This window comes from Nasonia vitripennis, chromosome 2, assembly GCF_009193385.2.
Source record: "Nasonia vitripennis strain AsymCx chromosome 2, Nvit_psr_1.1, whole genome shotgun sequence".
In the NCBI taxonomy this organism is placed as follows: Eukaryota; Metazoa; Arthropoda; class Insecta; order Hymenoptera; family Pteromalidae; genus Nasonia; species Nasonia vitripennis.
In genome coordinates this window covers 32,176,953-32,191,760 of record NC_045758.1, presented here as the reverse complement: position 1 = coordinate 32,191,760, position 14,808 = coordinate 32,176,953, and the positions used below count along the sequence as shown (strand labels likewise).

Genomic DNA, 14,808 nt, shown 5'->3' with positions numbered 1-14,808 from the left:
TTAGTTGTGCGGAAACAAAAAAAAAAAATTTTTCGTAATTAACTTCTTAAATCAAAATACGCACTGATGTAGAATTTATATGGCACTCCTTCATTGTACTGAAAACTAGAAAATAATGATTCTTTACATTGCGTAAGATCACAATATTTTTCCTCAAATAACTATAAAATTTATTCAGCTATTCACCCTGATTTTCGCGCCCATACCATTCGCTGCTTCTCTGCCAAATCATTATTAATTTACTTGTTGACAAGCTGTCACGCGTCACAGTAGTTCGCAGGGTATGCTTAAAATATGTATGAAAATTCCAAATAAACTCAAAGCCGCCTACATCGCAGGCAAATGTATGCACGTGCATTAGCAGAAACATCAACGGGGTCAGTTAGCGTGACGCAGTTTTTCCATACCGTCTCTCGTCTGCTGCTTTGCTTGGCAGCTGAAGGGTCGGACCCTTAAGTCGCGGCTCAGGCTTTTTCGAAGCTTTCGCTCGCTCCTTCTCTTCTGCTCAGCTCGGCGCGAGTCCAGAGGAAGCAGAAGAAGACTCGGAGGTGCAGGAACTGAAAAGGGTTTCCACCTCCGGCTCTACACTTTCGGCTAAGCCGATATGCATTCATTACAATAAGAAATGGAAGAGAGGACTAGCAGCAGAAGGAGCCACTCGGCGCCGAGTGAAAAGTTTGAGCGCGTCGCGCAGCTTATCAACTTCCTCTGAATTTTATATTATTTAAGAGAATTTCTAGCTGCTCTCTCACTCTTTCTTGCTTTCGTTCCGACGTCCTGCCTCGGGCAGCCAGCAGTAGCTTCTTGTTCTGTTTCTTCGCTTCTCATTCCTTTCTTTCTCCAGTGCCATTTTTTCCATCTCTTTTTTGCACTTAGCCCGTTTCCAAGTCCCTCGCTCGTAGTCGCATCAACTCCTCCGCGTATACCTATACATACCTATACATACCTATTTCGCCGCTGCAGCAGCGGCGGCGCCTCGATGGAAAAGTTAGCCAAAGTTCGCTCGACTCCGCTCCGATGTAAAGCGAGCGGAGGAGCATGGCATTTGAAGTTTCTCAAATGTCATTAGCATATTTATTTGTCGCTCAAAGTAGTTTATCTACGCACTGTCGAGCATTGTAGATCGATTTTCCGCATAACGGAGTCTTTCCGATTCGCGGAGCCCGGAAAACAGCTTTATACTGCAGACAAGGCCGTTGCATAATAGACAGCAGACTCGATAAAGACAACGGCGACGCTCTTCGCCTGATATCAGCGCGCGCGAGTTCTTAATAACACGCGGATAAGTGCTTTTGCAACCGCGCTTAACGCTTCGCGTGATTCTGTTTTCCGTTTCGCGGAAAATCACTTTGTCTCTTCGTCGTATGCGATGCAGCATTATTCGGTGATCGACTTTGACTATACGATAACCAAAAATCAATCGATAAACGCGCGTCCACTCAGCGTTCGCCCGAGAGCTAATAACGCGGAGCGTATATTTTGAAACGGTTCACTCGTGTGTGCATTCCCCGCCTCTGCGTCTCTGGCTCGCCTGCAGTGTTTTTCTTATACCTCGTTAATTTCAAATGTGCAGCGTTCGTGTGTCAAGCTCGCGGTGGCTCCGATATATAAACCCCGTCGGTATTTTTGCAATTCCACGCGGATGGACGCAACAGGCGGCTTTTCCCACACGCGCGCGAGCGAGCGCAAACCCTGCCTAACGTGATTTCCACACAAGTGCGCTCGCGCTCACGTTTCGATTTCTCGCTTCGTATACATGTATGTACACCCGCGGACGCACTCGATATATTTATGCGCATAGCTATCGTGCTGTCGTACAGTCTATGAAGAAGAGAGAGAGGGAGAGAGAGAGAAAGTTGCGGATTTCGCTGTCTTCGTCTGTCTCGGTCTGTCCTCCCCTCGCGTTAGACCCCGAGGCGGTATACCTAACTTCTGTTTCTCCCAGGCTGTAAAAACAGCACCTGACGAAGCCGTCCTGCCCCTGGCTGCCGCTGCACCGAATAAACGTTTTCGTAAACAAAGTTTTTTTCTTCGTGCCATGTTGTATAGGTGCTGTCGCATATCCAGGAGGAAAAATTCCACGAGAACTGAAGAACTTCCTCGTAATTAAGAATTTCACTACGTATATGTATGGAGAATTTCATGATATTAACTGAATCAATAAGACGCACGATTACAGGAAAACTTTATAGCGGCGTGCAGATGGCTGCAGAAGTTAATATGTTGATGACAAATAGACTAGGCTAATCATCTTTATTGAACTTTGCATCATCTTGCGACAGTATAATTTTATATTTGCCTAAGATTAGAAGTAAAGCTTCGTCAATTAATATCTGACGTTTAATTGTTCATAATTTTATAAGGAACAAAGTGCGAGATAAGCAGGTTATTAATGACGTGCACATAACTTCGTAGTAGGCAAGACATGCACTAAACAAAAACGCACTAGTAGTGCAGAACTATTTTTTCTAACAATTGCTTTCGATCCTATTGTTCATTTATAATGAAGAATAAAAATTGAATTTTCCTTAAAAAATTTTGAAAATTAAAAATAATAAAAATAATATCTGACATCGACATAATAGAAAAGGATTAAAACAATTGACAATTAAAAATAATTATTATAACAAACGATACATAAGTTAAATGAATTCTTCAAGTTGTTTCGAATTCATTTAAAAATGCCCTAATCAACGTTTATTACTCTAATATCATTATCGTCCTAATACACGATAACACTTACTATGTCTATAAAAGATGCTCATACTTCATGATTAGGCAGTTCCCTGATTTTCTAACAATCAGTACTCTGCCATCATGATGCTCGGAACAAAAGGTAAACTTAAGAATAGACACTTAATTAACATTAAACAAACAATACCGAAAAACCTTACACAAAAATTGACACATACTGAAAGTAAAAAATTATTTTGTTTACAGCAGTCACTTACTGTTGCATCATTCTTTTCTGCGCAACTGGTTCTATGGCAAACAAAAGTTGGATAAGCTCTAAATTAATTAGAGACCATAGCAGAGAACAAGAATGTCCACCAGAAGGAGAATCAGGAATATTAATAACGTTCCCGCACGAAACGATATGCAACAAGTTTTATGCGTGCATATACGGAATGAAATTTATATCGAATTGTCCTAAATATTTAAGATATAACATTATAACCGGTCTTTGTGACTTACCGTTAGGAACTGGATGTCCCACACCGACAATACTACCAACATCCACTACACTAAAAGTAAGCGAGTCACCCTCAACTGCTATCTCGTCTAGTACGGTCTCAAGTTCAGTTTCATCGACTACAACTAAAAAAGAAACAACTACTTCAGAAGAAAGTACAGTGGAGATTACTGAGTCTACCTCTGTTGCTACCTCGCCTAGCACGGTCTCGAGTAATGTATCAACATCAAAAACTCAAGAGGAAACGACTACTCCGGAAGTAAGTACAGTAGAGATTACAGTATCTACCTCTGCTGCTACTACGCTTGGCATGGCCTCGAGTAGCGTATCAATATCAACAACTGAAGAGGAGACGACTTCTTCAGAAGTAAGCACAGTAGAGATTACAGAGTCTACCTCTGCTGCAACCTCGCCTAGCACGGCCTCGAGTACTATATCAACATCAACAACTGACGAGGAGTTGACTACTTCAGAAGTAAGCACAGTGGAGATTAATGAGTCAAGCTCTGCTGTTACCTCGCCTAGCACGGCCTCGAGTACTATATCAACATCAACAACTGAAGAGGAGTCCACTACTTTAGAAGTAAGCACAGTGGAGATTACTGAGTCTACCTCTGCTGATACCTGGCCTAGCACGGCCTCGAGTACTATATCAACATCAACAACTGTAGAGGAAACGACTACTCCGGAAGTAAGTACAGTAGAGATTACTGAGCCTACATCTGCTCCTACTTCGCCCAGCACGGCCTCTAGTAGTATATCAACATCAACCACTGAAAAGGAACCGACTACTCCGGAAGTAAGTACAGTAGAGATTACTGAGCCTACATCTGCTCCTACTTCGCCCAGCACGGCCTCGAATACTATATCAACATCAACCACTGAAAAGAAACCGACTACTCCGGAAGTAAGTACAGTAGAGATTACTGAGCCTACATCTGCTCCTACTTCGCCCAGCACGGCCTCGAGTAGTATATCAGCATCAACAACTGAAGAGGAAACGACTACTCAGGAAGTGAGCACAGTGGAGATTACAGTGTCTACCTCTGCTGCTACTACGCCTGGCATGGCCTCGAGTAGCGTATCAATATCAACAACTGAAGAGGAGACGACTTCTTCAGAAGTAAGCACAGTAGAGATTACAGAGTCTACCTCTGCTGCAACCTCGCCTAGCACGGCCTCGAGTACTATATCAACATCAACAACTGACGAGGAGTTGACTACTTCAGAAGTAAGCACAGTGGAGATTAATGAGTCAAGCTCTGCTGTTACCTCGCCTAGCACGGCCTCGAGTACTATATCAACATCAACAACTGAAGAGGAGTCCACTACTTTAGAAGTAAGCACAGTGGAGATTACTGAGTCTACCTCTGCTGATACCTGGCCTAGCACGGCCACGAGTACTATATCAACATCAACAACTGTAGAGGAAACGACTACTCCGGAAGTAACTACAGTAGAGATTACTGAGCCTACATCTGCTCCTACTTCGCCCAGCACGGCCTCTAGTAGTATATCAACATCAACAGTTGACGAGGAAACGACTACTTCAGAAGTAAGTACAGTGGAGATTAACGAGTCAAGCTCTGCTGATACCTCGCCTAGCACGGCCTCGAGTAGCGTATCAATATCAACAACTGAAGAGGAGACGACTTCTTCAGAAGTAAGTACAGTAGAGATTACAGAGTCTACCTCTGCTGCTACCTCGCCTAGCACGGCCTCTAGTAGTATATCAACATCAACAACTGAAGAGGAAACGACTACTCAGGAAGTAAGCACAGTGGAGATTAATGAGTCAAGCTCTGCTGATACCTCGCCTAGCACGGCCTCGAGTACTATCTCTACATCAACAACTGTAGAGGAAACGACTACTTCAGAAGTAAGCACAGTGGAGATTAATGCGTCAAGCTCTGCTGTTACCTCGCCTAGCACGGCCTCGAGTACTATATCAACATCAACAACTGAAGAGGAAACAACTACTTCAGAAGTAAGTACAGTGGAGATTAACGAGTCAAGCTCTGCTGATACCTCGCCTAGCACGGCCTCGAGTAGCGTATCAATATCAACAACTGAAGAGGAAACGACTACTCCGGAAGTAAGCACAGTGGAGATTAATGAGCCTACATCTGCTCCTACTTCGCCCAGCACGGCCTCTAGTAGTATATCAACATCAACCACTGAAAAGGAACCGACTACTCCGGAAGTAAGTACAGTAGAGATTACTGAGCCTACATCTGCTCCTACTTCGCCCAGCACGGCCTCGAATACTATATCAACATCAACCACTGAAAAGAAACCGACTACTCCGGAAGTAAGTACAGTAGAGATTACTGAGCCTACATCTGCTCCTACTTCGCCCAGCACGGCCTCGAGTAGTATATCAGCATCAACAACTGAAGAGGAAACGACTACTCAGGAAGTGAGCACAGTGGAGATTACAGTGTCTACCTCTGCTGCTACTACGCCTGGCATGGCCTCGAGTAGCGTATCAATATCAACAACTGAAGAGGAGACGACTTCTTCAGAAGTAAGCACAGTAGAGATTACAGAGTCTACCTCTGCTGCAACCTCGCCTAGCACGGCCTCGAGTACTATATCAACATCAACAACTGACGAGGAGTTGACTACTTCAGAAGTAAGCACAGTGGAGATTAATGAGTCAAGCTCTGCTGTTACCTCGCCTAGCACGGCCTCGAGTACTATATCAACATCAACAACTGAAGAGGAGTCCACTACTTTAGAAGTAAGCACAGTGGAGATTACTGAGTCTACCTCTGCTGATACCTGGCCTAGCACGGCCACGAGTACTATATCAACATCAACAACTGTAGAGGAAACGACTACTCCGGAAGTAACTACAGTAGAGATTACTGAGCCTACATCTGCTCCTACTTCGCCCAGCACGGCCTCTAGTAGTATATCAACATCAACAGTTGACGAGGAAACGACTACTTCAGAAGTAAGTACAGTGGAGATTAACGAGTCAAGCTCTGCTGATACCTCGCCTAGCACGGCCTCGAGTAGCGTATCAATATCAACAACTGAAGAGGAGACGACTTCTTCAGAAGTAAGTACAGTAGAGATTACAGAGTCTACCTCTGCTGCTACCTCGCCTAGCACGGCCTCTAGTAGTATATCAACATCAACAACTGAAGAGGAAACGACTACTCAGGAAGTAAGCACAGTGGAGATTAATGAGTCAAGCTCTGCTGATACCTCGCCTAGCACGGCCTCGAGTACTATCTCTACATCAACAACTGTAGAGGAAACGACTACTTCAGAAGTAAGCACAGTGGAGATTAATGCGTCAAGCTCTGCTGTTACCTCGCCTAGCACGGCCTCGAGTACTATATCAACATCAACAACTGAAGAGGAAACAACTACTTCAGAAGTAAGTACAGTGGAGATTAACGAGTCAAGCTCTGCTGATACCTCGCCTAGCACGGCCTCGAGTAGCGTATCAATATCAACAACTGAAGAGGAAACGACTACTCCGGAAGTAAGCACAGTGGAGATTAATGAGTCAAGCTCTGCTGATACCTCGCCTAGCACGGCATCGAGTACTATATCAACATCAACAACTGAAGAGGAAACGACTACTTCAGAAGTAAGCACAGTGGAGATTAACGAGTCAAGCTCTGCTGATACCTCGCCTAGCACGGCCTCGAGTACTATATCAACATCAACAACTGTAGAGGAAACGACTACTCCGGAAGTAAGTACAGTAGAGATTACTGAGCCTACATCTGCTCCTACTTCGCCCAGCACGGCCTCTAGTAGTATATCAACATCAACAACTGAAGAGGAAACGACTACTCCGGAAGTAAGTACAGTCGAGATTACTGAGTCAACCTCTGCTGCTACCTCGCCTAGCACGGCCTCGAGTACTATATCAACATCAACAACTGTAGAGGAAACGACTACTCCGGAAGTAAGTACAGTAGAGATTACTGAGCCTACATCTGCTCCTACTTCGCCCAGCACGGCCTTGAGTAGTATATCAGCATCAACAACTGAAGAGGAAACGACTACGCAGGAAGTGAGCACAGTGGAGATTACAGTGTCTACCTCTGCTGCTACTACGCCTGGCACGGCCTCGAGTAGCGTATCAATATCAACAACTGAAGAGGAGACGACTTCTTCAGAAGTAAGTACAGTAGAGATTACAGAGTCTACCTCCGCTGCTACCTCGCCTAGCACGGCCTCTAGTAGTATATCAACATCAACAACTGAAGAGGAAACGACTACTCCGGAAGTAAGTACAGTCGAGATTAATGAGTCAAGCTCTGCTGTTACCTCGCCTAGCACGGCCTCGAGTACTATATCAACATCAACAACTGAAGAGGAGTCCACTACTTTAGAAGTAAGCACAGTGGAGATTACTGAGTCTACCTCTGCTGATACCTGGCCTAGCACGGCCACGAGTACTATATCAACATCAACAACTGTAGAGGAAACGACTACTCCGGAAGTAACTACAGTAGAGATTACTGAGCCTACATCTGCTCCTACTTCGCCCAGCACGGCCTCTAGTAGTATATCAACATCAACAGTTGACGAGGAAACGACTACTTCAGAAGTAAGTACAGTGGAGATTAACGAGTCAAGCTCTGCTGATACCTCGCCTAGCACGGCCTCGAGTAGCGTATCAATATCAACAACTGAAGAGGAGACGACTTCTTCAGAAGTAAGTACAGTAGAGATTACAGAGTCTACCTCTGCTGCTACCTCGCCTAGCACGGCCTCTAGTAGTATATCAACATCAACAACTGAAGAGGAAACGACTACTCAGGAAGTAAGCACAGTGGAGATTAATGAGTCAAGCTCTGCTGATACCTCGCCTAGCACGGCCTCGAGTACTATCTCTACATCAACAACTGTAGAGGAAACGACTACTTCAGAAGTAAGCACAGTGGAGATTAATGCGTCAAGCTCTGCTGTTACCTCGCCTAGCACGGCCTCGAGTACTATATCAACATCAACAACTGAAGAGGAAACAACTACTTCAGAAGTAAGTACAGTGGAGATTAACGAGTCAAGCTCTGCTGCTACCTCGCCTAGAACGGCCTCGAGTACTATATCAACCTCAACAACTGAAAAGGAAACGACTACTCCGGAAGTAAGTACAGTGGAGATTACTGAGTCTACCTCTGCTGCTACCTCGCCTAGCACGGCCTCTAGTAGTATATCAACATCAACCACTGAAAAGGAACCGACTACTCCGGAAGTAAGTACAGTAGAGATTACTGAGTCAACCTCTGCTGCTACCTCGCCTAGCACGGCCTCGAGTACTATATCAACCACAACAACTGAAAAGGAAACGACTACTCCGGAAGTAACTACAGTCGAGATTACTGAGCAAACCTCTGCTGCTACTTTGCCTAGCACGGCCTCGAGTACTATATCAACATCAACAACTGAAGAGGAAACGACTACTTCAGAAGTAAGCACAGTGGAGATTAACGAGTCAAGCTCTGCTGCTACCTCGCCTAGCACGGCCTCGAGTACTATATCAACCTCAACAACTGAAAAGGAAACGACTACTCCGGAAGTAAGTACAGTGGAGATTACTGAGTCTACCTCTGCTGCTACCTCGCCTAGCACGGCCTCTAGTAGTATATCAACATCAACAACTGAAGAGGAAACGACTACTCCGGAAGTAAGTACAGTCGAGATTACTGAGTCAACCTCTGCTGCTACTTTGCCTAGCACGGCCTCGAGTACTATATCAACATCAACAACTGAAGAGGAAACGACTACTTCAGAAGTAAGCACAGTGGAGATTAACGAGTCAAGCTCTGCTGCTACCTCGCCTAGCACGGCCTCGAGTACTATATCAACCTCAACAACTGAAAAGGAAACGACTACTCCGGAAGTAAGTACAGTGGAGATTACTGAGTCTACCTCTGCTGCTACCTCGCCTAGCACGGCCTCTAGTAGTATATCAACATCAACAACTGAAGAGGAAACGACTACTCCGGAAGTAAGTACAGTCGAGATTACTGAGTCAACCTCTGCTGCTACCTCGCCTAGCACGGCCTCGAGTACTATATCAACCACAACAACTGAAAAGGAAACGACTACTCCGGAAGTAACTACAGTCGAGATTACTGAGCAAACCTCTGCTGCTACTTTGCCTAGCACGGCCTCGAGTACTATATCAACATCAACAACTGAAGAGGAAACGACTACTTCAGAAGTAAGCACAGTGGAGATTAACGAGTCAAGCTCTGCTGCTACCTCGCCTAGCACGGCCTCGAGTACTATATCAACCTCAACAACTGAAAAGGAAACGACTACTCCGGAAGTAAGTACAGTCGAGATTACTGAGTCTACCTCTGCTGCTACTTTGCCTAGCACGGCCTCGAGTACTATATCAACATCAACAACTGAAGAGGAAACGACTACTTCAGAAGTAAGCACAGTGGAGATTAACGAGTCAAGCTCTGCTGCTACCTCGCCTAGCACGGCCTCTAGTAGTATATCAACATCAACAACTGAAGAGGAAACGACTACTCCGGAAGTAAGTACAGTCGAGATTACTGAGTCAACCTCTGCTGCTACCTCGCCTAGCACGGCCTCTAGTAGTATATCAACATTAACAACTGAAGAGGAAACAACTACTCCGGAAGTAAGTACAGTCGAGATTACTGAGTCAACCTCTGCTGCTACCTCGCCTAGCACGGCCTCGAGTACTATATCAACCACAACAACTGAAAAGGAAACGACTACTCCGGAAGTAACTACAGTCGAGATTGCTGAGCAAACCTCTGCTGCTACTTTGCCTAGCACGGCCTCGAGTACTATATCAACATCAACAACTGAAGAGGAAACGACTACTTCAGAAGTAAGCACAGTGGAGATTAACGAGTCAAGCTCTGATGCTACCTCGCCTAGCACGGCCTCGAGTACTATATCAACCTTAACAACTGAAAAGGAAACGACTACTCCGGAAGTAAGTACAGTGGAGATTACTGAGTCTACCTCTGCTGCTACCTCGCCTAGCACGGCCTCTAGTAGTATATCAACATCAACAACTGAAGAGGAAACGACTACTCCGGAAGTAAGTACAGTCGAGATTACAGAGTCCACCTATGCTGCTACCTCGCCTAGCACGGCCTCTAGTACTACATCAACATCAACAACTGAAGAGGAGTCCACTACTTTAGAAGTAAGTACAGTGGAGATTACTGAGTCTACCTCTGCTGCTACCTCGCCTAGCACGGCCTCTAGTAGTATATCAACATCAACAACTGAAGAGGAAACGACTACTCCGGAAGTAAGTACAGTCGAGATTACTGAGTCAACCTCTGCTGCTACCTCGCCTAGCACGGCCTCGAGTACTATATCTACATCAACAACTGTAGAGGAAACGACTACTTCAGAAGTAAGCACAGTGGAGATTAATGCGTCAAGCTCTGCTGTTACCTCGCCTAGCACGGCCTCGAGTACTATATCAACATCAACAACTGAAGAGGAAACGACTACTCCGGAAGTAACTACAGTCGAGATTACTGAGCAAACCTCTGCTGCTACTTTGCCTAGCACGGCCTCGAGTACTATATCAACATCAACAACTGAAGAGGAAACGACTACTTCAGAAGTAAGCACAGTGGAGATTAACGAGTCAAGCTCTGCTGCTACCTCGCCTAGCACGGCCTCGAGTACTATATCAACCACAACAACTGAAAAGGAAACGACTACTCCGGAAGTAACTACAGTCGAGATTACTGAGCAAACCTCTGCTGCTACTTTGCCTAGCACGGCCTCGAGTACTATATCAACATCAACAACTGAAGAGGAAACGACTACTCCGGAAGTAAGTACAGTCGAGATTACTGAGTCAACCTCTGCTGCTACCTCGCCTAGCACGGCCTCGAGTACTATATCAACCACAACAACTGAAAAGGAAACGACTACTCCGGAAGTAACTACAGTCGAGATTACTGAGCAAACCTCTGCTGCTACTTTGCCTAGCACGGCCTCGAGTACTATATCAACATCAACAACTGAAGAGGAAACGACTACTTCAGAAGTAAGCACAGTGGAGATTAACGAGTCAAGCTCTGCTGCTACCTCGCCTAGCACGGCCTCGAGTACTATATCAACCTCAACAACTGAAAAGGAAACGACTACTCCGGAAGTAAGTACAGTGGAGATTACTGAGTCTACCTCTGCTGCTACCTCGCCTAGCACGGCCTCTAGTAGTATATCAACATCAACAACTGAAGAGGAAACGACTACTCCGGAAGTAAGTACAGTCGAGATTACTGAGTCAACCTCTGCTGCTACCTCGCCTAGCACGGCCTCGAGTACTATATCAACCACAACAACTGAAAAGGAAACGACTACTCCGGAAGTAACTACAGTCGAGATTACTGAGCAAACCTCTGCTGCTACTTTGCCTAGCACGGCCTCGAGTACTATATCAACATCAACAACTGAAGAGGAAACGACTACTTCAGAAGTAAGCACAGTGGAGATTAACGAGTCAAGCTCTGCTGCTACCTCGCCTAGCACGGCCTCGAGTACTATATCAACCTCAACAACTGAAAAGGAAACGACTACTCCGGAAGTAAGTACAGTGGAGATTACTGAGTCTACCTCTGCTGCTACCTCGCCTAGCACGGCCTCTAGTAGTATATCAACATCAACAACTGAAGAGGAAACGACTACTCCGGAAGTAAGTACAGTCGAGATTACTGAGTCAACCTCTGCTGCTACCTCGCCTAGCACGGCCTCGAGTACTATATCAACCACAACAACTGAAAAGGAAACGACTACTCCGGAAGTAACTACAGTCGAGATTACTGAGCAAACCTCTGCTGCTACTTTGCCTAGCACGGCCTCGAGTACTATATCAACATCAACAACTGAAGAGGAAACGACTACTTCAGAAGTAAGCACAGTGGAGATTAACGAGTCAAGCTCTGCTGCTACCTCGCCTAGCACGGCCTCGAGTACTATATCAACCTCAACAACTGAAAAGGAAACGACTACTCCGGAAGTAAGTACAGTGGAGATTACTGAGTCTACCTCTGCTGCTACCTCGCCTAGCACGGCCTCTAGTAGTATATCAACATCAACAACTGAAGAGGAAACGACTACTCCGGAAGTAAGTACAGTCGAGATTACAGAGTCCACCTATGCTGCTACCTCGCCTAGCACGGCCTCTAGTACTATATCAACATCAACAACTGAAGAGGAGTCCACTACTTTAGAATTAAGTACAGTGGAGATTACTGAGTCTACCTCTGCTGCTACCTCGCCTAGCACGGCCTCTAGTAGTATATCAACATCAACAACTGAAGAGGAAACGACTACTCCGGAAGTAAGTACAGTCGAGATTACAGAGTCCACCTATGCTGCTACCTCGCCTAGCACGGCCTCTAGTACTACATCAACATCAACAACTGAAGAGGAGTCCACTACTTTAGAAGTAAGTACAGTGGAGATTACTGAGTCTACCTCTGCTGCTACCTCGCCTAGCACGGCCTCTAGTAGTATATCAACATCAACAACTGAAGAGGAAACGACTACTCCGGAAGTAAGTACAGTCGAGATTACTGAGTCAACCTCTGCTGCTACCTCGCCTAGCACGGCCTCGAGTACTATATCAACCACAACAACTGAAAAGGAAACGACTACTCCGGAACTAACTACAGTCGAGATTACTGAGCAAACCTCTGCTGCTACTTTGCCTAGCACGGCCTCGAGTACTATATCAACATCAACAACTGAAGAGGAAACTACTACTTCAGAAGTAAGCACAGTGGAGATTAACGAGTCAAGCTCTGCTGCTACCTCGCCTAGCACGGCCTCGAGTACTATATCAACCTCAACAACTGAAAAGGAAACGACTACTCCGGAAGTAAGTACAGTGGAGATTACTGAGTCTACCTCTGCTGCTACCTCGCCTAGCACGGCCTCTAGTAGTATATCAACATCAACAACTGAAGAGGAAACGACTACTCCGGAAGTAAGTACAGTCGAGATTACAGAGTCCACCTATGCTGCTACCTCGCCTAGCACGGCCTCTAGTACTATATCAACATCAACAACTGAAGAGGAGTCCACTACTTTAGAAGTAAGCACAGTGGAGATTACAGAGTCCACCTATGCTGCTACTTCGCCTAGCACGGCCTCTAGTAGTATATCAACATCAACAACTGACGAGGAAACGACTACTTCAGTAGTAAGCACAGTGGAGATTACAGAGTCCACCTCTGCTGCTACCTCGCCTAGCACGGTCTTGAGTAGTGTATTAACCTCAACGACTGAAGAGCAGTCTTCTACTTCGGAAGTAGGTTCAACGGAGGTTACTGACTCAACTGTAATAAATGTTAGCGGATCTTCGTCATTAGGCACATCACCTGAGGCAGATGAAAGTACAGTTTCGCCAAATAGTAGCATTGGCACGACATTATCAGCTTCTACTGAGAAGACTACGCCATTATTTCCTGAGAGTACGACAGGTGGAACTAGTGGAGGTAATTTATTTTTCGACAAAATTTTAGTGATTTTTTAAGTACTTAGTTGATAGCTGGAATTTAAATCTGATAATACGAATGAGTTTGAAATGTTTATTTCAGTAATGTTTTTTATTCACTTTATTTGCAGAGTACCCATCTTGTGCGAATATTAATACAAGTGAACCAGTTTATTTTCCTCATCCTAAAGTTTGTTCAAAGTTCTATGAATGCTGTAATGGTGTGTTAACTCTCAAAAAGTGCCCTAATGGATTGCACTTTAATCCTTCTACTCGGGCTTGTGGTTACCCTCAAAATGCAGGGTGCTTAAAAGAAACGACTATAGCTACAGAACCTACATCTGTAGTAACACCAGCAACACCAGTGTCTTCAGAAAAGACATCAGTATCAACAACTCCGACGTCTCGTCCAACAACTTCTAAAATAACTTCTGTTGCACCTTCTAAATGTCCTGCAACTAACGGAGAATATGCTGTGCATATTTCACATGAAAGTAATTGTTCTCTATTTTACACATGTGATCATGGCAGAAAAATATTACAAAGATGCCCACCGGGATTACGTTTTAACCCTTTTAAGCAAGTTTGTGATTGGCCTCGAAATGTAAAATGCATTGTTTTATCTCGTTTCTAGAAAAACATGATATTTATCGAATGACTAATTTAAATTAAATTCAACTTAAGGATAAGGATGCATATAAAATTTAACCATGTTCTTGTATATTAATAAAATTTCGATGCGATCATAACTTTTATATCTAGTAAAATATTTGCTATCATTTAATTGTAATGTAATAAGTATTTAAAATGTTTTTTTACGTATCATATATACTGAGGCTGGCGCATCAGTACATTTAATACATAATGCATGTGTTTGAAGATTAGAAACGGTGCTTCTCATCAGCCTTGCGCGTGGTTTTTACGGCTGCTACTCTAAAAGTAACCCACGCCTCGATAAGGGTGGGATTCATTCTTTTGGAAGTAGAATAGCACGGCTTGATTACCATTGAACGCAACATAATATTATTGTATTGCTTCAAATGTTGTGTGCTCACTGAATGTCCTTCAAGTTATCATTGTTAATTTCTATAAAACGTGTTTTTCAAAAGTTTTTTGTTTAATGAAG

General features: G+C 44.5%; 1 protein-coding gene across 6 annotated transcripts; it reads left to right on the top strand.

Moving 5' to 3' along the window:
• The first annotated feature begins 2,447 nt into the window (after window positions 1-2,447).
• LOC100120806 (serine-rich adhesin for platelets-like) lies at window positions 2,448-14,794 on the top strand. Of its 6 annotated transcripts, none has more exons than XM_031924884.2 (4): window positions 2,448-2,836; window positions 2,941-3,958; window positions 4,715-13,683; window positions 13,814-14,794. In XM_031924884.2, exons 1-4 carry the CDS (start codon window positions 2,818-2,820, stop codon window positions 14,314-14,316), a joined length of 10,509 nt encoding a protein of 3,502 aa, XP_031780744.1. In that variant the 5' UTR covers window positions 2,448-2,817; the 3' UTR covers window positions 14,317-14,794. The 6 variants fall into 6 exon arrangements, with proteins under 6 accessions (XP_031780744.1, XP_031780746.1, XP_031780742.1 ...); XM_031924886.2 differs by having other exon boundaries at window positions 2,941-4,655; window positions 5,520-13,683; XM_031924882.2 differs by having other exon boundaries at window positions 2,941-4,714; window positions 5,363-13,683.
• Window positions 14,795-14,808: the final 14 nt, after the last annotated feature.

Excerpts from the sequence above, each read along its gene's own strand:
- LOC100120806 (XM_031924880.2), top strand. Across the intron at positions 13,684-13,813 it reads GACAGGTGGAACTAGTGGAG|AGTACCCATCTTGTGCGAAT; the intron begins GTAATTTATTTT and ends CTTTATTTGCAG.